This window comes from Aspergillus piperis, assembly GCF_003184755.1.
Source record: "Aspergillus piperis CBS 112811 unplaced genomic scaffold BO85scaffold_4, whole genome shotgun sequence".
In the NCBI taxonomy this organism is placed as follows: Eukaryota; Fungi; Ascomycota; class Eurotiomycetes; order Eurotiales; family Aspergillaceae; genus Aspergillus; species Aspergillus piperis.
Genome location: NW_020291594.1, coordinates 1,105,453 through 1,130,789, shown reverse-complemented (window position 1 = coordinate 1,130,789; position 25,337 = coordinate 1,105,453). Strand labels below are relative to the sequence as shown.

General features: G+C 50.6%; 8 protein-coding genes across 8 annotated transcripts; 3 read left to right on the top strand and 5 right to left on the bottom strand.

The window, feature by feature from the left end:
- Window positions 1-915: 915 nt before the first annotated feature.
- On the bottom strand, window positions 916-2,020 carry BO85DRAFT_466964 (uncharacterized protein; the record flags this gene model as incomplete). The annotated part of the gene is made up of 4 exons (XM_025662160.1): window positions 916-1,141; window positions 1,210-1,349; window positions 1,410-1,543; window positions 1,612-2,020. Coding segments are annotated over 4 exons (684 nt in total). The 3' UTR covers window positions 916-1,140.
- A 1,113-nt stretch (window positions 2,021-3,133) lies between these two features.
- Window positions 3,134-6,145, bottom strand: BO85DRAFT_392179 (AAA family ATPase SEC18). The gene is made up of 4 exons (XM_025656837.1): window positions 5,744-6,145; window positions 5,532-5,684; window positions 5,166-5,478; window positions 3,134-5,114 (listed from the first exon to the last, which is right to left on the bottom strand). The coding sequence occupies exons 1-4, from the start codon at window positions 5,863-5,865 to the stop codon at window positions 3,249-3,251; spliced, it is 2,454 nt and encodes an 817-aa protein (XP_025518369.1). The 5' UTR covers window positions 5,866-6,145; the 3' UTR covers window positions 3,134-3,248.
- A 140-nt stretch (window positions 6,146-6,285) lies between these two features.
- Window positions 6,286-7,602, top strand: BO85DRAFT_415828 (uncharacterized protein; the record flags this gene model as incomplete). The annotated part of the gene is made up of 3 exons (XM_025657712.1): window positions 6,286-6,357; window positions 6,419-7,218; window positions 7,280-7,602. The coding sequence occupies exons 1-3, from the start codon at window positions 6,350-6,352 to the stop codon at window positions 7,600-7,602; spliced, it is 1,131 nt and encodes a 376-aa protein (XP_025518368.1). The 5' UTR covers window positions 6,286-6,349.
- Window positions 7,567-9,828, bottom strand: BO85DRAFT_392174 (protein arginine methyltransferase RmtB). The gene is made up of 4 exons (XM_025656836.1): window positions 9,325-9,828; window positions 8,778-9,191; window positions 8,480-8,717; window positions 7,567-8,414 (listed from the first exon to the last, which is right to left on the bottom strand). The coding sequence occupies exons 1-4, from the start codon at window positions 9,560-9,562 to the stop codon at window positions 7,664-7,666; spliced, it is 1,641 nt and encodes a 546-aa protein (XP_025518367.1). The 5' UTR covers window positions 9,563-9,828; the 3' UTR covers window positions 7,567-7,663.
- A 284-nt stretch (window positions 9,829-10,112) lies between these two features.
- Window positions 10,113-11,782, top strand: BO85DRAFT_227561 (Mo25 family protein). The gene is made up of 5 exons (XM_025654755.1): window positions 10,113-10,297; window positions 10,390-10,450; window positions 10,562-11,037; window positions 11,096-11,368; window positions 11,436-11,782. Exons 1-5 carry the CDS (start codon window positions 10,193-10,195, stop codon window positions 11,673-11,675), a joined length of 1,155 nt encoding a protein of 384 aa, XP_025518366.1. The 5' UTR covers window positions 10,113-10,192; the 3' UTR covers window positions 11,676-11,782.
- A 2,082-nt stretch (window positions 11,783-13,864) lies between these two features.
- On the top strand, window positions 13,865-17,045 carry BO85DRAFT_227525 (putative TBC domain protein). Its single transcript, XM_025654753.1, has 2 exons — window positions 13,865-16,429; window positions 16,487-17,045. The coding sequence occupies exons 1-2, from the start codon at window positions 14,312-14,314 to the stop codon at window positions 16,865-16,867; spliced, it is 2,499 nt and encodes an 832-aa protein (XP_025518365.1). The 5' UTR covers window positions 13,865-14,311; the 3' UTR covers window positions 16,868-17,045.
- A 1,154-nt stretch (window positions 17,046-18,199) lies between these two features.
- BO85DRAFT_227527 (uncharacterized protein) lies at window positions 18,200-20,400 on the bottom strand. Its single transcript, XM_025654754.1, has one exon. The coding sequence runs from the start codon at window positions 20,205-20,207 to the stop codon at window positions 18,639-18,641; it is 1,569 nt and encodes a 522-aa protein (XP_025518364.1). The 5' UTR covers window positions 20,208-20,400; the 3' UTR covers window positions 18,200-18,638.
- Window positions 20,401-22,037: 1,637 nt separating this feature from the next.
- BO85DRAFT_475859 (DIL and Ankyrin domain protein) lies at window positions 22,038-25,076 on the bottom strand (the record flags this gene model as incomplete). Its single annotated transcript, XM_025662750.1, has 4 exons — window positions 24,710-25,076; window positions 24,088-24,530; window positions 23,620-24,024; window positions 22,038-23,549 (listed from the first exon to the last, which is right to left on the bottom strand). The coding sequence occupies exons 1-4, from the start codon at window positions 24,876-24,878 to the stop codon at window positions 22,038-22,040; spliced, it is 2,529 nt and encodes an 842-aa protein (XP_025518363.1). The 5' UTR covers window positions 24,879-25,076.
- Between the last annotated feature and the right edge of the window lie 261 nt (window positions 25,077-25,337).

Sequence of the window (25,337 nt, the reverse complement as noted above, 5' to 3'; positions counted from 1 at the left end):
GGAGAATATTGTGTTAGCTTCACGATGCAATGTTCTGATATGCGTCACACTATTTTTAGCCTTCAATTTTGACAGTTAGTGGATTACTTGCAGTAAAATGTTATAGGAGGAGGATTCCACTACCGCGACGTGGAGTTGTACATCACCCCCTGGCTGGGGGGAGGGGTGGGGGAGGAAGCCCAATAGTACGTGAAATAAAGGCTATACTAATCAATCACATACTAGTCACCAGTGAACAACACAGAAATAGTTCGATTAGCACCATAATAGTGCGTGAGCACGAATATAGTTCAATCGATTCGCAAATGTGTGAGGGAGACGGAGAGGGAGACAGAAGTACTTGTCTACCCCTAAGTAGACCACCCATCAATTTGCGACAAAGGGGGAAGTCGATCTATCAATGACCAAGGCCGTGCCTGCCGTTATAGGTCGTGCCAACTATCGAGAGCTTGGTGGAAAAAGGAAGGAATGTTTGATTACCCGGTTAGTCATGCATGAATCTCTAGTTTGAAGCTTGCGATTTATTTTTTTTTTACTTGATTTCCGATTAGTGTGACATTTATGTGATCCTTATAGTTGTTTTTCGATCTTTCTATTCTCAAGATGAGAGTGTCTGACTTTGCCCGGATGGTCGGTACAGCATGTTTCATTTTTCTGGGCTAACTTGATCAGGGGCTCGGGGTTGAGGGGTGTACTATATTTGGATCTGGGCTGCCCAACTGGCTCTCAATACATCTACACTCAACTATGAATGTCGCTGATACGATGCATACTGTGATGGTTGATACCTTCTAGCGTCTATAGAGCTCCCATCAACTAAAGATGAATTGATTGTCCTTGTGCCCGTTATTTGCCTTAGGGGCTACTCATTTGCTAACCGTTTCTGAACTAAGGAATGAAAACAATACTTCCTAGAGCGTCTCGAAGCGTCCATGCCCGGCAAGTGTCGCTTATTCTCCCATTGATGATATGTTCATCTACTCGGCGAAAGTTATCAGCATGCATTTCCCCAACACATCACTTGGCAACCGCACGACGTCATATAGCCATGGCACAGCAATGTAGATACCATTTCCTTCTCAAGTTAGGTCCTACTACTCCCACCATCACAAGGATATCCTGCTGCTTGATCTGAACTCATCTACACCCATGTCAGAAAATGCGTCGCGACAACGATCATTTCGAACTAACACTGGAAGGGAGTCTTACCAGTATCGCTCAAGGAATTTCGTCACAACAGGTTTCAGGTCCTTCCACGGGTCTTGAATGAAAGTAGGTTGAAAGTAGGCCATAGCACCGCTCAGAGTCTTGATCCCGTCCGACCATCTGATCAAGTCATCGTTTCGAAACTGTTTACGATTCGGTGCGGTGTATACATAAGGCGGTGGAGGTGGCCTGCGTTGGCCCACCATGACCCTCTTGTTGTTCTGTTCCGCAGGTTTATATGGCCCAGGCCTGGGCACTCCCGACTTGGATGCCACACTAGGGACAGGGTTCGCGATAACACGGTTATTCGTGCTAGCGGTGGGTTTCGCATAATGATCTATTCAAAGCGCGAAACGTTAGAGATCGTTATTATATTAAGGCATCACAAGGAGACTTGATACTTACTATGTAAAACAGGACTACTCTTTACCGGCTCCTGCTGGCGGATCTTTGTGTCCAACGAGTTACTAGGATGCCTGCCATTAACCCTGACGTTGGTAGTAGGAGCACGAGGAATCATCCCGTTAGTTTTATTCTCCATGTTCACAGAAGCGCCTGTGGCTTTTGCCGCCTCGTTTGGCTGAACCTTCCATTCCTCGTAGAGAGGCGAGCGAGGTTTAGCCCGTCGGGGGCTCTGAACGTGTGGCTGGCTGGGCATCGTCTGATGCTTGGGCATCCTGTCTACCGGATTGCCAGGTTTGATCGGAGTGTAGTCCTTGATAGTGTCGGGGGCCCATTCTTGGAGGAACTCATATTCTCTCTGGGACACCTCCTTCTTCAGGATCTGCTTGGGTGTGAAAGTGCACGCTGCCATCGTTGTTGGTAGATATGTAGAGTAGCGTTTGCGGTGGTGTTGAGTGTTGTAATCCAGAAGTTTCGAAGCAAGAGCTGCAAAAATAGTAAGGAAAGGGCTTTCGAAGGTGTGGAGCAAGCAAAAGAAACAAAGGAGTTGGAAATGGGAGGGAAGAGGGAAGAGGGAAGAGGGCAGGTGTGGGTGCGAAGTGAAGTGGACGAGGGAATTAGTTCCCTGCCACACGATCTCGATAGAATACAATTCACGTTATTGTAAGTTATTCACTCCCATACATCATACAGGCACTTTTGCGCATGGCAGCGACATATGCAGTGTGCTTTGCCTAGCATCAAGGCACCTTAATCATGCATAAATTTGAATGACCTATGTTATGATAGAGCTTAGGCAGATTCAAATACGGACGCGAATAGTTCGGAATCTTCCATAGGAATCTTCCAAAACTACCCAATAGCCAACGTCTGTTATCGAGACCGCTGAGCTACCAAGATGCAATTGAGGGTCAGTATTAACACATGAGATATGAGTCTCCACTCAGAAGCAGTCTCATCCTGCAGCTGAAAGCGGGGGGCAGATTCATCACGAAAAGTAAAATACTATCGTACTGGTGGGGGGTCTTGTAGGATGATATTGTTCAGTTCTTGTTTGTGTGACTAGCATTAACCCCCAGGCTTCCTTCGAAAGGTACTCCAGGGAGAACAGGCGTCTACAACAGCCGGAGGCATCGATACCATAGCCTCTATACTACGTTGGAAAAGGAGCTCTCTGAACGATAATGTCGTTTAGTTATTCAAGAAGATTAATTCTATTATCTATTGTGATTACATGATCCTTCATACTAGTAGACTTTATATTTCTGATCGTACTTTTCCCACTACCATAAGATGTCTACAGTAAGAGAATGGGTCCATATCTTCAGTTGAGATTTTGGCGGGGCAATCCAATCGAAAAGATTTGAAGCTCTTTGTAATTTTCAACATGATCCGACAATTACCTGTCGCCATTGACTCGTCGCACTGTCACCTAGATTCCATCAGCTAGTGCACAGTCTCCAGGCTCAGACCACAGCAAGCCTTGGCTGCGAGGGAACAACACTATCTGGGTAGTGCACCATGTCTAGTAACAAGCCATATTATTATTGAGTTTAGCATCTAAATAAGCGTACAAGCGAATAGCCAACGTAGCGACAATCTTAAGATGGTCCCAGACCTTGAGAAACAGCAAACGCTCCCTAAACACCAGAACGTTCTGCCTCGATAGCGTTGTTGATAACCTGCACGAAGCGACCAACCTTATCCACGTCTTTCTTAGCCGTTTGAATCCCACTGAAGATCTTCTTCACACCGACTCCAATGGTACCGTCATCGGATATACTGCCAATGCCTGCCAGTGCCTGGCCAATTTCCTGCTCGTTGAATGCGCCAGAATGCTCCAAGATGTGCTTGAGCTCATCATAGGTCATCACGTTTGGAACCATGATGTCGGCATCAAAGGAGCTGAACAAGTCAAGCTGCTTCATCACAAATCTCTGCGTAGTGGTTGCTATGATCAAGAGCCGGCGGCCCTTGTTAGGATGTTTCCTCAACACGGCCTGCAGAGTCTGCAAGATTGTGTTGCTGAAGCGAGGGCCGACAGGAACCCACTCGATGAGCTTCTCGAGATTATCGATGACGACAACACTGGTACGACTCTTATAAGCATCGTCGAATACTTTGATAATGCGCTGGACCTTGGCCGTTTCGCTGAAGCCTCCCATGTCTTCGGGGCTGATCAACTTAATGAAGGGGAATCCAGAGTCTATAGCGATTCGAGCCGCGAGAGCCGTTTTGCCACTTGCAGTGGGCCCATGTAGCAACACTGAGAACAAAGGTGAGGATTCATCCTCGGCAACTTGCTTGACGAACAGGCCGCCCTCCTTGAGGATTTCGTTGATCACGGGCGAGAAGTGTGTGATGCCATGTTGAATACGACTAGAGAGCTCTTCTTCAGAGACACCAAACGCAGGTGTGACCTCTTCGAGCGCATGGTGGAAGTCGGACCGGTTGACCTTCATGTTCACGACATCGTCGCTGATGCTGGCTGTCGTGCCCGCCTTGATATGCCGGGAGAATGCAAAAGAAGATGCGGACTTCACAAGACCAGATATTTCAGCCCCAGAGAAGTTCTTGGTCATCAGGGCCAGCTCAGCCAGGTCAACATCATCATCCATGACGTCGTTATCCCGCATCTTTTGGGTGTGAATCTTAAGAATCTGGGCTCGGCCTTTCTCATCAGGAAGAGAGATCTCCATATGAACTTCAAGACGACCAGGACGCAACAGCGCCTCATCAATCATGTCCTTTCTGTTGGTCATTCCAATGAGTAGGATATTGTTGAGCTGATCCACACCATCCAGCTTCGAGAGCAGCTGGTTCACCACACTGTCCCCAACACCCGTACCACCTCCAGCTCCACTGCCACGCTGCTTGCAGACAGCGTCCAGTTCATCAAAGATGATGATGTGAAGACCACTTTCATCTCCCTTTTCTTTGTATTCCTTCTCGGCGTCTGCGAACATTTTCCGAATGTTTTCTTCGGACTGACCAACGTACTTGTTAAGCACTTCGGGTCCGTTGATGACCTTGGGCTCCCGGGCATTGAGCATCTTTCCGATCTGACGAGCAATCAAGGTTTTACCCGTTCCGGGGGGACCATAAAGCAGGATACCCTTGACGTGCTGGAGTCCCAGTTTCTCCACCAACCCCGGAGGGAAGATACGGGACGCGAACGCACGACGGAAGATAGTACTGAACTCGGAATCAAGACCGCCAATGCCCATGTTCTCGAACTTAAAGTCAGGCTGAATGATGGAGTTCGCCGCCGGTCGGCGGTTGGAGGGCTTCAAGTTGATACCAGTACTAGCATCCTTGAAGAATGTAATCTGGGAGTGCCTGGTGAGAATACCCCGCGCCGTAGGATCCGTCTCGACACTGCCACCGCTGGCATTCTCAGAGGATAGATCGACTCTCTGAACGGTTTTGACGGTCAACAGAAGTGGGATGCTTCGATGATCCATCAATATCTTTTGACCGGGGGCGAAGATTTGGTTTTCGAAGTTCTGCACAGGTCAGTTGCTGCTCTTTCTTCCACCGGAAATGGGGGAACGTACCCTGATCACCACACTTGCCAGCTCATCTTGATCATATGGAGTCTCGACCCGCTTCTTCCCAGCAAACCCAACCTCAATATCTGTAGAACCAACGTAGGCCTGTCCGCCCTGACTGAAGGGGTCGTAGATTTGCACCGAAACGGTATCCGTGAAAGCGACGCCAGCCCATGTCCGCTGAGGATCAGACATGCTGATTTGTCCCGGTGGGAACCCATCGAGAGGGCGCGCGGAGAAGACGTAGAGACCGTTGATGAGTAGGAGGAGATCGTGTCCATCGCGGGAGGGTGGGAATTCCTGGGCGGAAACAGCAACCCTAGACACAGTTAGGAGAAGGGCAAGCAAGACAGCGACCACACTTGAACATACAGGTTCCCAAATGTATACGTATTATCCGGGCTCTTGGCAGGACGCAGCGTCCATGATCGGCCTGAGCTCACAGGCTTCTCTCCAACGGGGTTTCTCGGAGGCATTTGCGGCGGCCTTCCCGTATACTGGGGTGGCGCTCCGTATCCTGCGGGACTAATTACCAAGCATATCAACCACTGTTATTTCATTATGGTGCCGTGTGAGGCCCATACCTTGCGCCCGACCTGGAGGGGTAGGGGGATTGTCCTTGAGGTGGGTTGGTATAACCGTCACCTCGAGAGGGGCGGGAGCCGAAAGGATTAGGGACGGAAGGATAGTTGTTGCGATTGAACATCTTCAGGCCAGATAGAAGAGGTCTTCGAGTTGCGAATTAGAAAGGAAATGCAATGCAATGAGTTCCCAGACGAGGATAGGGTATGTATAGGCTGATTGAATGTGGCGAAGCGATGCTGCCAGCAGCTGTTGCCTTGAGGCCAAGTACTCAAATGACCAGATTATGACTAGATAGTATATGAGTACGCAAGCAAAAAGTGATGTTGAGTATAGGCAGCTGAATATATGGAATAGAAGTGAGGTAGAGGATGGAAAGAAAGAAGAATAATGAGAGGTGGCGGTCTCACATTGGATGGGGGGGAAGCTCCAGCGCCCGCAACACATGGACCGTAGGTAAGGTACTCAGGGTTCCCGCCCCATCGGTCGGTCCGCCCACCTCCGTCTTCGCCGACCGGTCTGGATGACGCTGCTTCTCGTTCACGCAACCCGGAGGGAGAACTGACGCCTCCATCCCCACCAGTTCATTACATTTCGATACCTTAAAGATGCCTCTGTCAGTATACCCGCTTCCCCTTGTCTTAGCATGCTTGTGTACTTACAGTGTCCTTTTGCAGTCACCTCCTCGGCAAGAAGTCATGGAATGTCTACAACCCAGCGAATATCGAGCGCGTTCGGCGCGACGAAGCTCAGGCCAAAGCCCAAGAAGAGGAGGAAGAGCGTCTCATGCAAGAAGCTGATGCCGAACGAAGGATCCAGATACTCCGCGGCGAACGGCCTTCAACACCACCTCCGCCGCCCCCAGCGCCGTCCGCCCGCCCACAAGAAAGGAAAGTCCAGACAGAAGATGCAGGCCGATTTAGAAAGAGAAGGCGCCTGGCCGGAGAGGATGACACGGATAGAGACATTAGATTTGCACAGGAGGATGCACAGTTGGCGTTGGATAGACGGGCGCAGCAAGCCGCTGCTCGGTCAAGCGATGCGCCACTTCATGATAGTACTGGTCACATTGATCTGTTTCCTTCAGAGGCGAAGCGCAAGCCCGTGGAAAAGAATGCAGAGGCGGAAAAGGAGAGTAAGGAGAAGAAGCGAGAGCTCGAAGACCAATACACGATGCGATTCTCTAATGCGGCTGGGTTTCGACAATCTGTTGGCCAAGACCCTTGGTATTCGTCTTCGCAACGCGAGGGCGCAGCTGCTGAATCCATGCCAAGCAAGGACGTCTGGGGAAATGAGGACCCATTAAGGAGAGAAAGGGAGAAGGCCCGGATGGATGCAAATGACCCGCTCGCGGCGATGAGAAAGGGCGTCCGCCAGTTGAAGACGGTTGAGCAGGAGAGGAAAAGGTGGAATGAGGAACGAAGTCGAGAGCTGGAAGCTCTGAAGGCTTCGGAGAAGCATCGATCTTCTCACCGCAGTAGGAGGTCGCCGTCGCAGGATAGCATCGAAGGCTTCAGACTCGATGCCTCCCCAGGTAGGCGTCGAGATGACAAGGATCGAAGATCCCATCGACACCATCGGCATCGTAGAGATAGAAGTCGAGAGCGTTCGCATCGACGAACCTCCCATTCTGATTCGCGGTCTCATCGTTCTCATCATGATCGACACCACCGACACAGGGATTCCAGACGCTATGACGAAGACTCCCGATCGAGACGTTGAAGTGTTCAACTTCGCACTCACACCAGAACTTCATGGGCAGCTTACAACTCTAGGCTCTCTTGTACACGATCTAAAGCTACATTCGTTGAGTCGTACTCTTAGTCGATGGAAGCAGGTAGCGAGCCTTGTCTATGACTAACGCATTTTGAAGACTATCTATCTACTCAAACTGAAGATGAGTCTGCAACGAGACCTGCAACTTATTGCAGACCCCACTTCTGGGAACCCTTTTCGCCATCCTGGCTATCCCATTCGATAGTAATGTCCAAGGAGCGGGACTTCTCCGACTTCTTCTGATAGCCGACCTTTCCAGTGATGGTCTGGCCCTTCTTCAAGGCGACGCCCTTTCTCTTCTCATGGTCGATGAGAAGGATACTCTGCTGCCAGTGCGTCTCTTTACCATAAGGTCCCGTGGTGAAAGCGACGATACCCTTCTTCTGCATTTCGGACGGAACAGCGTCGTCGGCAATGGGTGAGTCCCTCGAAGGCATGAAAAAGATATCAAACCAGATAGCAAAACCGTCCAGCGCGTCAATGTCCTCGGTAAGAGTGACCTGGAATTCCTTCAGGAACGACAGCTCCTCGACAGTGATAGTATGTAGAGGAAGGGGAAGGAAAACGGCAGATTGGCCAGGGATTGATGATGGCTCCACGACACGAACAAGAGCCTCATCATAGATACCAGTCAGCATGCTGCTCATGTTGAAGCCGTACACACTCTTCCAGAATGAGATGTGGTTTGCGATAAAGTCAGGGTCGGCGAAGGGAGCGACGCGGAGCGTAGCATGCGAGGGAACCATGAGTCCTCCGGGGGCGAGATACCGGTCCCGAGCGTAAATGACCGAGTCAAACATGGCCTCGAACAGTAGACCGTAGCCCATCCATTCGGAGATAATGATGTCAACTTGCTGAACTGGCAGCGTGACTTCCTCAATTTTACCGCGAATGCACCTAGAAGTTTAGGTATCAGCTGTCAGTCACGCAACTAGATAAAACCAAGATATTGCGAAACATACGTTATGACATCACCAAATCCATTCTCGTAGATGATTTCCTTGGCTCTATCGATGATATTGGAATTATCGACCGAAATGACCTTCTTCGCACCGGCCTTCGCGCAGAACATGGACAAAATGCCAGTTCCGCAGCCAACATCGAGGACAACCTTATCTTTGAACACGTGCTTGTTCTCATATACGAAGTCGCGGTAGGAATCAGTGCGGATGGTGTCCTTGAGCATGGACTCGTGGATTCCTAGATAAGAAGCGCGTTAGTATCAGAAACCAAGCAGCCCTGGGATCAAGGACATCATACCGTTGTAGGCGTAGGAAGTGAAGTAGTCCGCGTCAATTTCTTCGACCCTGTTAGCGGCCTTTTGTGCGGACGCATCACTGAGGGTAGAGCCGAGCTTCTCATCCTCCTTGGTCAGTTGCTCCTCCATAGACTTCTGCACGGCCTCTCTATACTCGGAGAACTGGGTTTGAAGGCGTTCTAGGTCTTCCTGGAGTTCGATCACGCGTCTTTCAGCGTCAGAACCACCAGTTGTCTCGGGGGTTTCGTCCTCAATGTCATCCAGACTGTAGAGAAGGGCATCATCCTCCAGCACGGGCTTCAGGTAAGCATCGTCCTCGAATTTGTCGGCGGAAGAGACGTCGGGAGACATGTTGCCTTCTTTCACTTGAGTTCGGACATAGTTGACCAACTTGATAGTACCCAGGAAGTCCAGGTCTGATAGTGAAACACAAGTAGAGATAGGTTAGCCATAGTTCATCTCGAATGTATCGACCAACAGACGATCGTCCGGGCTTGAGCAGCAGAAGGAAATAGTAAATGCTAAATCCAAGTACAATTGACTACACACCGAGCTCCTTTTGAATCCTCCGCAGATCAAAGTTGTACTTGTCTTTGGTCTCCTTGAGCATGGCCCGCACGTCGGGGTAAACCTTCTCGGAAAACAGGCCCACGACGGGCTGGGTATCATCATCGGGCTCGACATCTTCCCATCCTTCCTCGTTGCTTACATCCGAGCTATCGGAAGAGACGGAGCGTGCATCATCGTCTCTGGGCAGACGCTCAGAGGGGAGAGCGGAAGCAGACATGGCGCAACTGCGGGGAAACAGAACCAATTGAGACGGTTATTTTTCGTAGGAGCGGGACTGGTATATTATGGTATCTAAGCGACAACCAAATGAAATTGACCAAAGACACTGTCACTAGGTATGAAGAAGAATAGAAGAGAGTGTCGGAGCTAATGGTTGCTGCCGACAGAATTCGGTATGGAAGTACCTGAGGAGGGGTTGAGTCGAGATTCCCGCCGGAGAAAAAAAGTCAAATAATCGAGGGGAAAAAATTAGAAAATTCTCGGAAAAGGCAGCCCCGCCGGCTTGGGACTGGATTGGGTTGATTTGTTCCAAATGTTTATCCACCTGACGGGCCCAGAACTGCGATAACAGCCTGAGGCCATCGGCTTCCCCGCCAACAACAGCGTCACCGCTTCCCTCACTGCTTTCCAGACCAAACGATCCCCTCTTGCTCGTCTGCCAGACAAACCCCCCTTGTGCACCACTGATTACCGTTGCAGCTGCAGAGAGTCTGTGACACTCTGTTTGTTTGACCTGCTTTCCCTTACATGTCCCTATAGCTAGTGTGCTGCCCGCGAGGAGCGACTATCCCCTCCGCCTTCACTCTCTCTCCCTGTTTTGGTTTTGTTGCCAATACAAACAACAACCATGGCCTTCTTCTTCAATCGTGGTCGGTCCCGCCAGCCTTCGGACATTGCCAGATCAATCAAGGAACTCTTGGTGAGGCTTCGAGAATCGCCAACCACTGCCAAGGTTCGTCGCTCCGATCTGTTATGTTTACATTTGCGGCTGCCGATAAGCAACTTCCAAAACAAAGGAGTACTGACCGTTCCGTACCCCGATAGGTCGAAGATGATCTGGCGAAGCAACTATCTCAGATGAAACTCATTGTCCAGGGTACTCAAGGTATGTCTCATGCATGAACCCTTACCAATGGCCCTTTTTCTCCCAGAATAAGTGCAGGGGCGCCAGATGGGCTTCGGAATGGACGTCGGCTGATGTGAGCTTACCTTTCAGAAATTGAGGTGTCCCCCGAACAAGTCCAAGCATTAGTGCAGGCTACCCTGCAGGAAGATTTGCTCTACGAACTAGCCCAAGGGCTTCATCGTCTGCCCTTCGAAGCTCGAAAAGACACACAAACTATCTTCTCTCACATCCTCCGTTTTAAACCCGTCAATGCAAGCCATGCAGACCCTCCTGTCATTTCCTACATTGTCCACAAACGACCCGAGATTATCATCGAACTGTGCAAGGGCTACGAGCATAGCCAAAGTGCCATGCCATGCGGCACCATCTTGCGAGAAGCGCTGAAGTTTGATGTTATCGCGGCGATCATCCTCTATGACCAGTCGGAAGAGGGGGAGCCAGCGATTCGACTGACGGAGGTGCAGCCGGGCGTGCCTCAAGAGGGCAATGGCATATTCTGGAGGTTCTTTTACTGGATCGACCGAGGGAGCTTCGAACTGAGTGCCGACTCTTTCACAACGTTTAGGGTGAGCGCTTGTGTCGGCTTTTGACACCATGCCGTCCCGGAAGCTAACTGATGTGCAGGAGATCTTGACCCGCCATAAATCCATCGTTACGGGCTATCTGGCCACGAACTTTGACCTCTTCTTCTCCAGATTCAACGAGGTACTTGTACAGTCCAGCTCGTATGTCACTAAACGACAAAGCATCAAGCTACTAGGAGAGATCCTCCTGGACCGAACCAACTACAATGTGATGATGGCCTATGTGGAGAGTGGGGAGAACCTCAAGCTGTGTATGAAACTGCTGCGGGACGACCGAAAGATGGTCCAGTATGAGGGCTTCCACGTGTTCAAGGTATGTGGGCAACTTCTAGCTTGGTCCGCTGCAAGGACCCAGGCCACTGACCGTTATTACATTACAGGTGTTTGTTGCGAACCCCAATAAATCGGTTGCGGTGCAGCGGATCCTGATCAACAACCGTGATCGGCTGTTGAAGTTCTTACCGAGGTTCCTAGAGGACCGGACGGACGACGATCAATTTACGGATGAGAAGAGTTTCCTGGTGCGCCAGATTGAGCTTCTTCCCAAGGAGCCGATTGAGCCAGCACGGTCCGCGCGCGAAGCGTCTCGCTCCGGCATCAACACGGCAGCAGTGGCCTGAAGGCCTTGTGAATGAAGAATTAAGCTGCGACCATTGGCAGGGGAACGGCCAATCTATCGATCCTCCCGTGCCAATATGCTTTTTACCCCTGCTTTTCCTTTGTCGACCAAGTGCGGGTCTGCGTCGGAGGGCCGTGTGCACTGGGGGCACGCTAGGCCGCGGTGCCGTTTGTTTGCATTGAAGGCAAGCTGGTTTCTAGCCTTCTCGGAGTTTTTACAGTGGGTTGTCACAATCTAAAGGGAAAGAAAGGGGACAAGAATTAGGGTTTGATTTTTTTTTTTTTTCTTTCTTTTTTCTTTTTTTTAATTCCTGAAAAGCCTGAAAGCCGGCCAAAGGAGAAGGGCAGAAAGAAGAAGTGCACGAGAATAAAGAATCGCCCCTAAAGGGCAGTAGTCCTTGCATGTAAGTAACGCCGGATGTAGATAAAGTCAGTAGGCAAATCATGGAAGTGGATCAGAGTAGTGTTTTACGGGATACTACTAGTAGTAGATACTTCTGTAGAGATCCTGGAAATAAAAACCGGGAACTGTAAAATCATCATCCATGCATATAATATTGTAGGATTGCAGTAGACAAAGGACGGAGAATTTCACACAGACCTGACTGAATTCTTCACTTGAGCGAAACCCCCTCTCTGTCAAGGGGGAGGGAAAGCGAAGCCACTGCTAGTAGATTAGTTAGTGTACTTTCTACGTAGTAGGGAAAATTAGTGAGAGACTTGACGTTTCCCCTTTCCTCGGCCGGGTCAGTATCATCCACTCCTGCTGTCTATCTCGCAACCTAAAATATTAGTAGTTCTACTAGGAGTAGGGAGGAAGCCGACGCTATCCCCTACCTAGCCGATAGAATTAAAGGGTGAAAAATAAATAAGAAAAATTACAAGCCCAAAAATTCCAAACCACAAAAGGAGGAGAAAGAAAAGCAAATAGGGACGAAAAGTTTGTAGATAGTAGGAATGAAACTCTATCAGAAGTTACTGTAGTAAGTAGGAAGTAATTGCTTCTCTCATGATAGGCGAGGGGAGGGGGAGGAGTAAGAGAAGAGCCCCAATTTCCAGTTTCATTCTTGGTGGTTTGTGCGCAAAACGAGGGGGGAGGAAGAAGAAGAAGAAGATCAACCCGTCAAACAGTCAAATCCGTGGACTAGTCAGTAGTTAGTAGTACACTAGTTTTGAACTCCTGGAGTAATCAGAAAGCCGGGCCAGCAAACAAACCGTTACGTTGCCTGTTGGGCGTGGGATGAAATTATGCTGCTCCCCCCCCCCAACCAAATCCCACGATCGCATAGGATGGTAAGTAAAGATAGGAGGAAATGATAATAATAACAGAGAATAAATCTCCCCCTCTCTCCCACTTCAGTTCCTGTACCAATGGATTGAATGGAGTCACTTTCTCTAGATAGACTAGATACTAGCAGTGTATCCATTTCTATTATTATCAAAAATCTGGGAAGTCCAACGTAAAATTAACCGTGTGAAGATCCACTGCTGCGTGGCCCTCCCGAGGAATTAAATGATACTAAATTAATTATAATATAGTGGATCGCAGGCCCCCCTTCGTGATCCTTGCCTTTGGAGTTTGGTTGAAGACAAGAAGGAGACGTTATTGTCGTCGTCGTCCTCCTCCTCCTCGTTCTTGATTATTATATTTTTTTTTTCTTCCTTTTTTTTCCCCCCCCAATACAAACGGGAAATTTTCATTTTCAAGAGGAGGGAATCAATTCTCAGGGCTGACTCCTGGTAGGTTACTAGGTAGCGATACTGCTACTACTACCTAGTATTTCTACTGTTCATGAACAACCACAACCACAACCACAACTACTACTCCTACTCCTACTGCTACTACTCCAAGTAGACACTCCTTTCGACCAATACAAAATCAACGGGAGGGTGAGATTCTCCATTCCACTTTCCGCTTCCTCATTCTCCAATTCTCATTGGGAAAAAAGAAAAAGAAAGATACACCTCATTGTGACCACATTCCTTGAATCCTCTTCTTTTTTCTCTCCTCCCAACTCTTCTCACCCATCGTCTTTTCTCCGACCATCCTACCATATTTTTGTTTTTCTTTTTTACTTTTCATTATTCTTGCTTTTTCATCATTATTATTTGCAAGCTATCACCTTTGCCAAGCCTGGCTCTGACTGACTGACGCTCTCTCTCTCTCACTTCTATTTCATTTTTATTTTTTATTTTTTTTTGCCGCGGTCCAGCCATTCTTCTTCCCTCCGCCGTCTTTCCCTTTTGCTCGTCCGCCTTCGTTCCTCGCAACCATTTTGGGGGCCATGGTTCGCTGCGCAAGAGACCTCTTCCCCCCAGTGTCGTTCATTTTCCGTCGTGTGACCGTTTAATCTTAATCCTAATAATTCTCAAATCTTAATCAATCGCAATCCGTGACCCTTTTTTCGTGCCAGAATCCCAGCTCTCACATCCGTTCCTTTGTGGCTACAGTCCTGCTACGCTCCCCGCCTCCCTCCCTGTCCCTCCCTCCTTCGCTCGCGCCCTCGCCCCCCCTTGGTTAAACCGGCGTGCACCACCGTCTCGTCCGGCTTGTCCAGAAGGCTCAAAAGCCCTTCGCAGCTCCGTCCAGAAAGTGTTCCACCTCCACTCGAGTTAAGGCGCAAGCGATGCCAGGATAATGGTAGAAACGCGATCCGCTTCTGTTCCTGCTGTCGTGATGTCCGACTCCGCTTCAACCATCCAGACCGTTCCCTACGACGACACCATCGCCGCCACGGCCCCCATCGCCGTTCGCTCCGCCTCATACCCGACCCCAGTGGATTGTACTTCGTGCTCGGAGGAAACATCGCATAGCGCATCGTCCGGTAGTGCTTGGGAGCAGTCGGGGTCCGCGCCGTCGCAACAAAATGCCAGATCGCGGCGGAACAGGTTCACTGCCTTACCAGAGGCTGGGGCCTCGACTGTGAGCTTGCGCTCACTGCGCAACAGCATCCCCAGTATCATTGTCAATGATACCGCCTCCCGTCCTGCATCCCGCCCAGGATCTCGTCCCGGTTCACGGTGGTCGGAGCGCAGATGGGGCGGTCTGAGAAGTAAGAAGTCGGGTGAGTTCGATCGAGATGACGATGCCCCCCCTGTGCCGCCGATTCAAGCCCCTTTCAATGGCATTGCTCTGGATATCCCAAACTCGGCTCTCGACGGTCTGGGACCGCAATCGATGCGTTTCTCCAAGCGCGGAAGTCTTATCAAGGAGGAATCGAAACGCCAATTACAACAGCAAATTGAACAAGAGGAAGCAAGAAGACGAGAGGCGGCACAACAAACTCAAGATGGGGACAATCAGCAACAACGGGGATCTGATGACAGAGAACCGGCGTCACCTGATGTCGCCTCGTCGGAACAAAATAGCACAGAGCCGGAGACCATCGAGACGCCATCGAGGCGGTCAAAGCCCGTCTCGGCCCTCCGAGTCAGGCACAGCGCCATGGCAAGCAGAGCCATCTCTGCGGACGAAGATATGTTGTCGCGACGGGTACGGCTGATGTATGAGAAGGGCGAAGAAAATGTGACAGACTCAGAAGTAGCAAAATCCATGGCTATGGAGAATGGCATCTTGTGGGAAGATACTCCAACCAGTATGGAGACCTCTCGTCTTTCTGGACCCAGTATGTCAGTGGATACCAAAAGTGTGGTGTCGTCTCTCGGTCCAGAGAACGGACCAGCAATCAAAAGAGAGGCTCACGAGTTAGCTGGAGGCATCGAGTACTGGCAGAACATCAAGGCTGGAGATGTCGACCGGTACGGCTTCATCCGATCACCGACGTCCAACTCCAACGAAGGGATTGACCCCAGTCCGATCCAGCGTGTCTCTACCAGCCTACTTATGGCTTCGGAGACGCCGCGACGGAAACACTCCATCCGTCCACCCTCGGCCATCGGGGGAAATCGTCCCTTTTCAGGCCTCACAGGCCGCTCCCCGACGCGGAAGATGTCCGAGCCTTCCATACGGCCAACCTCTTCTCACAGCATGTATAGCACGACCATGATGCGACGATCAACCTCGCGGTTTCGTCGGGCCGCCAACCATCTGCCACACAATCGCGACCGCCGCGTCAAAGATGAGGCGAGCGATATGCTCACCCACCCGACAGCTCCTCTGAATCCAGGTGAGAAACAGGACGCAGCTGCCGCCCGCGCGGCGAGAAAGAAAGAGTGGGAAAGGGAAGACAAATGGACAAAGATGGCCCGCCCCATGCGGAGCGGGGATGGCGGTGGCATGACATTCGAGTTTGACACGACAAGCTCCAAACTGATTGAGCGGACATGGAAAGGCATCCCCGACCGATGGCGAGCGACCGCGTGGTACGCCTTTTTGAAATCCAGCGCCAGAATGCACAGTGATAGTCCTTCGGAAGAGGAGCTAATTGAAGCATTCAATGAATTTCAATTGGTTTCGTCGCCCGATGATGTCCAGATCGATATAGACGTTCCGAGAACCATCACCAGTCACATCATGTTCCGGCGACGGTATCGCGGAGGCCAACGACTATTGTTCCGAGTACTTCATGCGATGTCCTTGTACTTCCCAGACACGGGATACGTGCAGGGCATGGCTGCCCTGGCTGCGACTCTACTCGCCTACTACGACGAAGAACATGCATTTATCATGCTCGTGCGACTTTGGCAATTACGGGGGTTAGAGCGTCTGTACCAGTCCGGCTTCTCAGGCCTCATGGAGGCCTTGGGGGATTTTGAACGAGAGTGGCTAGAAAAAGGAGAGGTAGCTGCCAAGCTGGTGAGTGAAACGGCGTTTTCCCATACACCTCGACACAGGGCTCTAACCAATTTATAGAATGAACTTGGCATTCCTCCCACGGCATACGGCACGCGGTGGTACCTGACTCTTTTCAACTACTCTATCCCATTTCCCGCCCAACTCCGCGTTTGGGACGTCTTCATGCTCCTCGGCGATGCCGACGACCTCACGGCACCCGGCTCTTCAGGCAAAGGCAGCAAAAAGGACGCACCCACCAGTGCCTTTGGCAACGGACTGGATGTCCTCCACGCGACCTCCGCCGCCCTGATTGACGGCATGCGCGACATCATACTCGAATCCGACTTCGAGAACGCCATGAAAGTCCTCACCAGCTGGGTTCCTATCAAGGACATCGAGCTATTTATGCGTGTCGCCAAAGCAGAGTGGAAAGTGCACCGTCGCAAAAAGACCTCTTAGTGACTTTGCTGCAGCAAAGCAAATAATCAAGTTATGTGATGTGACGACCTCTATCTACGGCGCGGACTAGATCCGCAGATTCACTTCGATAATACATACAGCACAACCCTATCTTATAATATACTTAACTACTCGATCCTCACCCTCCACATCATTCCTACCCACTTTTACGATTCGACCCCGACGAATTCTTGATGAATGAACAAAAGTCGTTTTTGTTTCTTTCATTTATAATACAGTTATTCTACTTCTTCTTCGACATTGCTACTTACTTCTCTTTACATTTTTATTTCATGGATTCTAGTTCTCTTTGACGGCTCTCACATCACGATACCAATCACTCACTACCTCGTTCGATGACACAAGCAATCAACAACCCTTGTCTGTCTGTTTGTTTGTCCGTCACTCGAACTACGAATGATTCTCATACATACAACATACAACATACATACATACTCGCTCGGTCTACATACATGCACACTTTACACAGATACATATGCGCACGCTCACTTTCATCGTTAATACATACATACCTACCTTTCTTCGGCTCGGCTCTTCTCGAAAGAAGACCCAATGTGTCTAGACATATGCCTGTCTGTCACCTGAACATCCTCCGTGTCCAAACACAGATCCAGATACACGATGGATGCTGCACACACCCATCCACTATACATACATACCTAACCATCACTATAACCCACCCCGACCCAGTCGTGAAACTTTCATTTTCCGTATTATTTCCTATACTTGTCCTGTCTGTGTCTCTCTACTATCTATACATCTGCTGCCCTTCCCTTGTGAGATTTCCTTTACTGTGTTTGTCTGTCTCTGTCACCTGTTTCTGTTTTTCCTTACTACACTGCACACTACCCGACCACCCTCCTATATACTAGGGACCAAACCAACTACATACTTAATACCTTGTTGTTGACTCTGATACCCCTTTTATTCTTATTTTTTGTTTCTATCTTTATCGGTTCTTTTCTTTGTTGTCTGTATGTCTGTCTTGTCTCATCTTGCGCTTTACTTCGTGGTCTATCTTTGACGTTGTTCATGTCTTGTTTGTGTTTCATACAAACTTGTCAGGTGGTAGGTAGCCTCCACAGATATTGTCGTGCGGGGATCCGATCCTGACTGTCTATCCGTCAATCTATCTATCTATCTATCTACCCTGGTCTTGCCTATGTAGCTAGCTAGCTAGTCCCTCGTCTACTAGAGTCTCATCTGTAACCGTAACTAGTTGACTGTATCAAATCATCATAGAAAATCTCGGCAACATATTTTCAACACGTCTCCACCAAAGCAACATTGCCAATTGTGTTCCGTAAAACCACAAATCCACCCTCTATAAAAGGCTAATCACGCGCATTGTGGTATCAACATATATTTCTCAGGACTTTTGGTCAGTCCCATCAGCCCAGCTGCAGGACAACAGAGCTCAGAAATGCACCAGATTTCTGGTGACCGCTGCGATCCAGTCGAGGGTAACTCATATATCAATATGGTATACGAAAAGAATCGAAAAACGAATAACATAGGAGAATCGCAACGAAGAATGGTATCTGCAGCAAATCCAAAAAACGCTTGAATCAAGAGAAGAAATCCTTGAAAGTACAGAATGGTAAATTGTGATCAACAACCTTCCGTGCAATTGCTAACATGCATCTGGTAGATGCGAAAGGCAATGGCTCTAAATGCAGGACGTCACTAGTCTTCACTGATAAGTGTGGCATTCGAGACAGCAACAAGCCCCATGATAACCACATTCATCCTAGTGCCCCGAGGCTGAATTATGCTCTTGGGACAGTTGCAAAGCTTTTGCTGTTGGTGAGCGGGCAGGACTGCTGCGAGGGTCGTGAAAAGAGGCTGCTTCGCTTCGCTGTACCCGAACTGTGTGGGGCGAGGTGGCATGTCCTGCAGAGGTATTTTTCTCTTCATAATTGTCCTCGTTATCTGCTCGACCACGCTGGTTTGATCTAGCATCATCCACAATCATGCGTTCTGAAGAGTGGGTCGGGCTAGTACCTCGACTGCGGTGCTCACATTTCACATCATCCGCCGGTATCTGGTACGAAGCAGATGCGTCACTCGATCTTGGGAGAGAATGATGGTGATGCGTCGGCGGTGCTGCTTGCTCGGTCTGATATTCCGGGGCCGGAGAACCTGGCTGAGATGTCTGCGAAGAGCCAGGAAAGGATTCCGGGGGACGAGACGATGGCAATGGCGCTGGATGATGTGCCCCATGGGCCTTCCTCTTCCGTCCGGGAGAAATATTGGAGTCAACCTGCCGAGATCCTTGTACGGCACCCGGTGATTCCTGCCTACCTCTTCCCGATTGCGCATGTCCTGCCGTCTGACCTGGAGGAACCCAGTGGTGGAAGTATAGGGATGGAGGGGACTGGCGAGACGCAGAATATGACTTGCCCCGGGGAGGCTGAGTTGACGGGATAGACGATCCTGGGGCATAGTGTACGTTGCTGAGATTAATGGGCGGCTGGAGCTGTGACTCTCCAGGGTTCATGCGAGGGATAGCTGCAACAGCAAAGCGTGGATCAGCGGGGCCATTGGATACTGACGGACGACCCAGCGGTTGCGGGGTAGGAGAGGCTCCAACAGTATGCAATGGCTGGGATAGCAGGACTCCCGGAGGGGGCACTGTCTGAGGGTGCACCGGTGGAGCAACATATGCATTAGAGGGAATGGTACGGGAGTCTTGGCGGACATGTGTAGGCCTGCGCTGGGCATGGGGATGTGCCTGAGACATGACAGGCATCTGCGGAGCAGGACCGCGAGGTGCAGAGGGTTGAGCTAGGTATTGTTGAGTAAGTTCGAGCATCGATGCCGGCAGACCGCCGGGACTGATGCCGGCGAAGATGAGCGGGATCATCTGAGGTGGGACACCGGCCTGCAAGGAATCACGAAGCATGCTTTGTTCGACCCTCCGCTGTTCGAGTCGCAAGGTCTCTTGGCGCGTCTTCTCTTCTTCCTGCTTCCTCCGATCTTCCTCCGCTTTGGCCTGGAGCCATTGTCGCATGGAGTCATCCGAGGACTGCCATTGGCCCGGGGGCGGCGGGAGTGGCTGGTTCATCGCAGAGCCAGACACATTGGCAAAGCCCACATTGGGAGGCGGTAAGGTTAACGAGGCAGGAGGCGGCAATCCTGAGCGCGAGGGGTCCATGGAGCGGTCCGCAGAGGAGCTTGAGGGTGCGGTGACCGCTGCTGGTAGGTCAGGCACGGGGGGCGGGGATGACCGTGGGGTTGGAACGGACTGGCGAACAATGGAGTACTCATGAGGACCTTTAACTCCGTTCTGGGAGGCAGGCTTCAGTGTAAGTAGCATGATTCTTCTGGGGTTTGCATCCGGCTCAATTGAGCTGGAATATGGGTGGAGAGCGGTCAAAAAGCCCGATCTTCAGATGGATGTAGAGAGAGAGAAAACAACAGACAGCATAAACTAGATGCGGAGATAGATAGGCAGAAAGATAACGAGGGGATCACCGCTCCACACGACAAATTGATCGACAAGAATATACATGAAAGAAATTAGAGAACAATTAAGTCAGGAGGGACCAAGAGGGACGGGGAGGAGACGAAAAGAAAGGATGCACAGAGGCATCTTCCTTCGTGGGAGGGTAGTGGAAGTAGTAGAAGGGAACAAGTAGTAGATGGAAGTAGACGGAGTACTAGTAGTTGGTTTCATGCACACGGGGAAGGGCAGCTGGAAACTAAATGGGAGAGGGAGTGTGTCTAGCAGCCCACACAAGAGCAATTACTCGAGTGAACAGTAGACAGTACGGACGGACAATAGACAGAAGACAAGATGGCAAAGAAGATGAATCCCAAGAGAAAAGAAGAGAAAAGAAAGAGCGACAGAAAAGGGAAGGAACTGGAAAGCATCGCAATTGCCCAAACAGGGCAGCACCCAAAAAAGGAAAGACACACTTACCCAATCGGGACAGGTCCCCGCGATACACTAATCTGGATCGGGAATTGACAGCCTGAGGATGCAAGGCCAGCCAGGGGGGGGGGGGGGGGGGGGGGGGAAAGAACAGAAGAGAGAAAAAAAGTATCTCAGAAGGGCAAGTAAATGAGTAAAAAAGCACTGACAGTTTGTAAAACCAAGCAAATAATATGTTATCTCCCCATTGATCCCTCCCCCTCCCCCCTTTGACTAGTTTATATATCTACCGCGATCTCATCCCTCCCCAAGTGGAGATTCACTTGCGTAGACAGGAATCGGGGGCGTTGGGTGATGACGACGAACGGGAGTGCGCGACTCGTCATGCTTTTAGGGATCCATTTCCCATTTCGATTTCGGCCCTACTGTTTTGTTTCTAACTGGAAAAGAAAAAGAAAATAACTAGTAACTACTTAGTAGTAGTAATTTCCCCCACGTAATGAATCTGGCCAGCTGTGATTGATTCATTGATTGATTGTAATTTCATTCCCACAATCTACCGTCTACTAGCCTACTTACCTATCTATGAATCTACTCTGTAACCATGTCTATCTACTTGGATAGAAAGCAGTCGTCGTCAACAGAAGGGGGAAAAGAGTGGACCTAGTGGATGGAAGCTTGCCCCAAAGGCATGGAATGGATGGATATAGCATGGCACGGCCCTTTTGGGGCTGACTGTCAGTAAGTCTAGAACTAGACTAACTCACTAACTTACTAACTTACTTCCCAACTAACTAGACTAGTTTCTAGTTCATACTAAACTAGAAGAAGAAGATTAGATATCATTTGCCCGCCCTCTTGCGTTTCATCTCCCGAACCCCCATTAGGGAAACATTTCTGCTCATCATCATCTTCTTCGCTTGTGGGCTTGGCGGGGTCTTTATCTCTGACGCTCGTCACTTGCTACCTGCTATCTGCTACCCTGCTGTTTCTTCTATCTTTTCTGTTCTCCGCTTTCTTGTGGATTCATGGTATTTGTTCTTGACTTAAATTCTTTCCCCTTCTTTCATCGCTGGGGAACACGCTACGTAAGACAAACATTGTATCGACGTACACCAGCCAGCCAGTACAGGTAGGAGGGAAATCTATCATTTCTGGCTAAGTTCCAAACATGCTCACCAAATCAGGGAAGTAATAAATAGAAGCTATATATATACTAGAAATGCAATCCCAGGGTATCCAGTTCCGCATCCCCCTGTTTCCTCATGCCTTTCAGCTGTCCCGGTCGAACCGACTCAGCACCTCCGGAGGTACCGTCGGTATATACTTGCGCGCGCGTTCTCGGTTCGTGCCGCCCCAGCCCGCTCCGTAACTAATCAGCATATCTGTGCTCGTGGGCAGCGAGAAGGGAAGTGTGAGGGACGGGTCCAGGAATACGTTGTTACTGCGCTCATCCATCCACGCCGACGGACCTGGGTGCGGAGATGCTACACTCGAGCCAGGCGAGGCCACGGACGCTCGCGTGGATGGGGATCCGGCCGTCTCTGAAGCGGTTGAGGCCGGAGGGGTCTGTGGGCGTCCATCGGTAGATCCTGCCTCGGGTGCCGTGGTGTTTTGCTTGGGTGCCTGAAGCTTCGCTTGCTCTCGGAACAACAGCCCCGGATCGCGCTGTAGCTCAATCAAGAATTTCATGGCCGGCTTGGTCAATCCCTTTTCCCCGACCTCGGGCCGATACGACTTGACCGCATGCAAGAGTTGCGCCGGGGTGAGTTGCTGCAGCTGGAGCAGAGTCGTAACGAGTGACTCAAAATCGTCCCCAAGCGATGAGAAACATTGAAGCCACTGTAGGAGTTGGATGACTGGCGCCAAATGCCGGCGGGCGGATTCCATCGTGCTCTCGCCCGTGCTACTCGTCGATCCATTCTCATAATGTTCCGGTTGGCGGTTATTGTTTCGCGCCCAATCCTCCAGGGTCGACACATTCATGCGAATCTGCATCGCCTTGGTCCGGGCCAGGTAGCGCTTGGTCGACATGATGCGGTTAAAGGTTTCAGCTCCAAGCCAGTACAGGAGCTGGGAGATAATCTGTGTAGTGATGACGGAGTGTACATCGTAGAGATCCAGGACAAAGAGCGTAGAGGAGAGGAGAGAAGTAATGTTGCGCGGAGACACTTGTGCGCGCCGTCTGGGGGATGGAGGTCGGAAGCGCTTCTCCGCCGGTTCGGGCGTTTTCTTGGACTTGGAGCGGAAGAGCTTCCACTCATTTTGGAAGTGGACGTCCTCTAGCCCCGGAATGGTCTCATGGTCTAGCATGGCGGCGTCGAGCACTTTGTTCATGCGACGCTCGGCGTCGCGGATGATGAGAATGAAGATTTCATTGATCAGCTCGGCCAGGTGTAGCTGGAATTCCACCGTAGATTCCACCAGCCCGCCATCCTTCTTCAAGTAATGTAGCAACAACGTCGCGTTTGACATCCAGAAAGCCAGGATCGTCATGTCCCACTGATGGCGCTCAACGACATCGTTGATCTTCTCGGTCGCGGAAACGAGCAGCTTAGCAAGCAATTCGGGACTAGCATGGTAGTGCGCATATCGAGCACTGAGAAAGAGGAGGTTGGCGGGGACGGGTTTCTGCGAGGGAGAGCGTTGTGGTGTCATGTTGGTGATGATGATGTTGAGGATTCGTTCGAGCTCGCTCTCCTGGAAGACGAACATCTGGTCGTTCAGACACCGATCCCACACGAATTCTTGCTGTTCCTCTTCAAGCTCCTCTTCATCCAACGACTGTTATTGGCGAATAAATGACCTGGTTAGCTCACTGCTTTGGCACCCTCTTTGCAACTCATCCACTCACGTCAAACTTTTCGTCGAGCCCCAGGCTCGATAGGTCCACCTCAAGGTTAATAGCGCTCTCTTCCATCATCATGCGCCGCTTCAATTCATTCTCAGCAATCTCCTCCTCGAAGCGACCGTGCCCAAACCCGGAATCATAGAAATCGTCTTCGATCGCACTCGGCCCAAAGTGGTAACCGTTTTCATGCAGATACTCTGAAATCTCGCTGCCAGGCTGTGCAAAGTCGAACGCCGTCCCGCCCGACGAGGACTTGATATCCGGAGACGCACCGTGGTCGAGAAGGATCTTCGCGATTGTCTTGTGTCTGTTTGTCATGGCCCACATCAAGGCACTCCACTGATTCCGGTCCTGCTGATCGATATGGGAGCCTGCATCGAGAAGCGCTGAGACAACATCTTGGTGTCCCTACGCCGAGAATTAGTTTCGCGCATACCCAAACAGACAAACGAGTTAAAGAGCGGCACGTACGAAGCAACTAGCATAGATCAGCGGCACCGTCCCCTCTTCATCCGGCTTATTCACATCGACATATTCAGCTGCATGGCCTTGCACTAATCTCCGAACACGTTCCACGTCGCCATTACTAGCCGCCATATTCAAGCTGCGCTGTAGAATATCTTTCTTCTCTGCGTCCGATAGCTTCTCATCCGTTGCGATTGCTTCCTCGTCTGCACCTAGCGACTCGACTTCCCGGTGAGCAGCCTGCGCAGCAAGCATCTCCATCAAACGGGCATCACTGTCTTCCAGCCGGGCAGTGGTTGTGGATTCGTTATCGTCGTCGGTCGATGCGGCCAGTCCGCGCCCGTACTGCGCCTGTAGGTTATGTTCTTCGTCATGGGTGTGGTCGTCGAGGGCTAGACTGAAGCTCAATGGTTTTGCGGCCACGGGTGTGGTGAGGAATTGGGATTGGCCTGCGGAACGGAAACGGGTCAGCCACCTGTTACACTTCTCGTTATATTCGATCTCACGGGGACTCCTGGGTTTGTCGGATCGTGTAGTCCTCCGAGTGTCCAGAAAAAAGCAAGTATAGTCGCTTGCACTAGTGTCCTCCTCTTTCATGCGCGACAAGTAAGGAGAGGCAGTAACGCACCTTGCCAGGCATCATACATCTCCGTTTCGGGCTGGATGAGAGGGATAGAACGACGGTCGTCCAAGGACTTAGGGAGATCATCCGGCAGACCTGCAGCGTGTAAGGACTTGCGTGCCGCGCTGCGGTCGAGGTCGTCCGACGCCCCGCGGGGGGATCCGGAGGCGTCCATGGCGGGTGGGAAGTGCGATAACGTCAGGAACCAACAAAGAAGGGAGGGGAGGGAGTCGGGCAAAGAAGCTCTGGCTCTCGCTCCATGGAGGAGGAAATAAGGCAGGACACACACGGGAGGGGCAGCCTCCTTTGGAATAGTTTCTGTTTCCCAGGGTAAGTGGAATGGAAGGTGGGGAATAATTTGGGTGAGAGATGATGTTCAGGGAGGGAGAAAGCAAGGCGGAACGGCAGCCTGAGAGACAGAGAGGAGATTGGGATGTTCCCGGCCGATGAAACTCGCCCGCTCCACTCGCTTTCAGCTGCTGCGATTTCCTTCCATCCCGTTAGTCATGTTACAGATTCTGCACTTCCAAGAGTTTCATCATTATTTCAAAAAAAAGTATTCATTCCCCTGCCACGGGGATAACGTCGCTTCCATATCAATGCTACCACCATCCTATGATCCCTAACCATATGG

What these genes read in the sequence shown, in the direction of transcription:
- BO85DRAFT_392179 (XM_025656837.1), bottom strand. Translation starts at nt 5,865, where the DNA reads ATGTTCAATCGCAACAACTATCCTTCCGTCCCTAATCCTTTCGGCTCC. An exon ending in CCCTCCAGGTCGGGCGCAAG is followed by an intron (nt 5,685 to 5,743) that starts GTATGGGCCTCA and finishes CTTGGTAATTAG; the next exon opens with TCCCGCAGGATACGGAGCGC. An exon ending in TGGCAAGTGTGGTGATCAGG is followed by an intron (nt 5,115 to 5,165) that starts GTACGTTCCCCC and finishes TGACCTGTGCAG; the next exon opens with AACTTCGAAAACCAAATCTT.
- BO85DRAFT_227525 (XM_025654753.1), top strand. Translation starts at nt 14,312, where the DNA reads ATGGTAGAAACGCGATCCGCTTCTGTTCCTGCTGTCGTGATGTCCGAC. An exon ending in GAGAGGTAGCTGCCAAGCTG is followed by an intron (nt 16,430 to 16,486) that starts GTGAGTGAAACG and finishes ACCAATTTATAG; the next exon opens with AATGAACTTGGCATTCCTCC.
- BO85DRAFT_392174 (XM_025656836.1), bottom strand. Translation starts at nt 9,562, where the DNA reads ATGTCTGCTTCCGCTCTCCCCTCTGAGCGTCTGCCCAGAGACGATGAT. An exon ending in GAGGATTCAAAAGGAGCTCG is followed by an intron (nt 9,192 to 9,324) that starts GTGTGTAGTCAA and finishes TTTCACTATCAG; the next exon opens with ACCTGGACTTCCTGGGTACT. An exon ending in GGATTTGGTGATGTCATAAC is followed by an intron (nt 8,415 to 8,479) that starts GTATGTTTCGCA and finishes CTAAACTTCTAG; the next exon opens with GTGCATTCGCGGTAAAATTG.
- BO85DRAFT_227561 (XM_025654755.1), top strand. Translation starts at nt 10,193, where the DNA reads ATGGCCTTCTTCTTCAATCGTGGTCGGTCCCGCCAGCCTTCGGACATT. An exon ending in CATTGTCCAGGGTACTCAAG is followed by an intron (nt 10,451 to 10,561) that starts GTATGTCTCATG and finishes CTTACCTTTCAG; the next exon opens with AAATTGAGGTGTCCCCCGAA. An exon ending in AGGGCTTCCACGTGTTCAAG is followed by an intron (nt 11,369 to 11,435) that starts GTATGTGGGCAA and finishes ATTACATTACAG; the next exon opens with GTGTTTGTTGCGAACCCCAA.
- BO85DRAFT_227527 (XM_025654754.1), bottom strand. Translation starts at nt 20,207, where the DNA reads ATGCTACTTACACTGAAGCCTGCCTCCCAGAACGGAGTTAAAGGTCCT.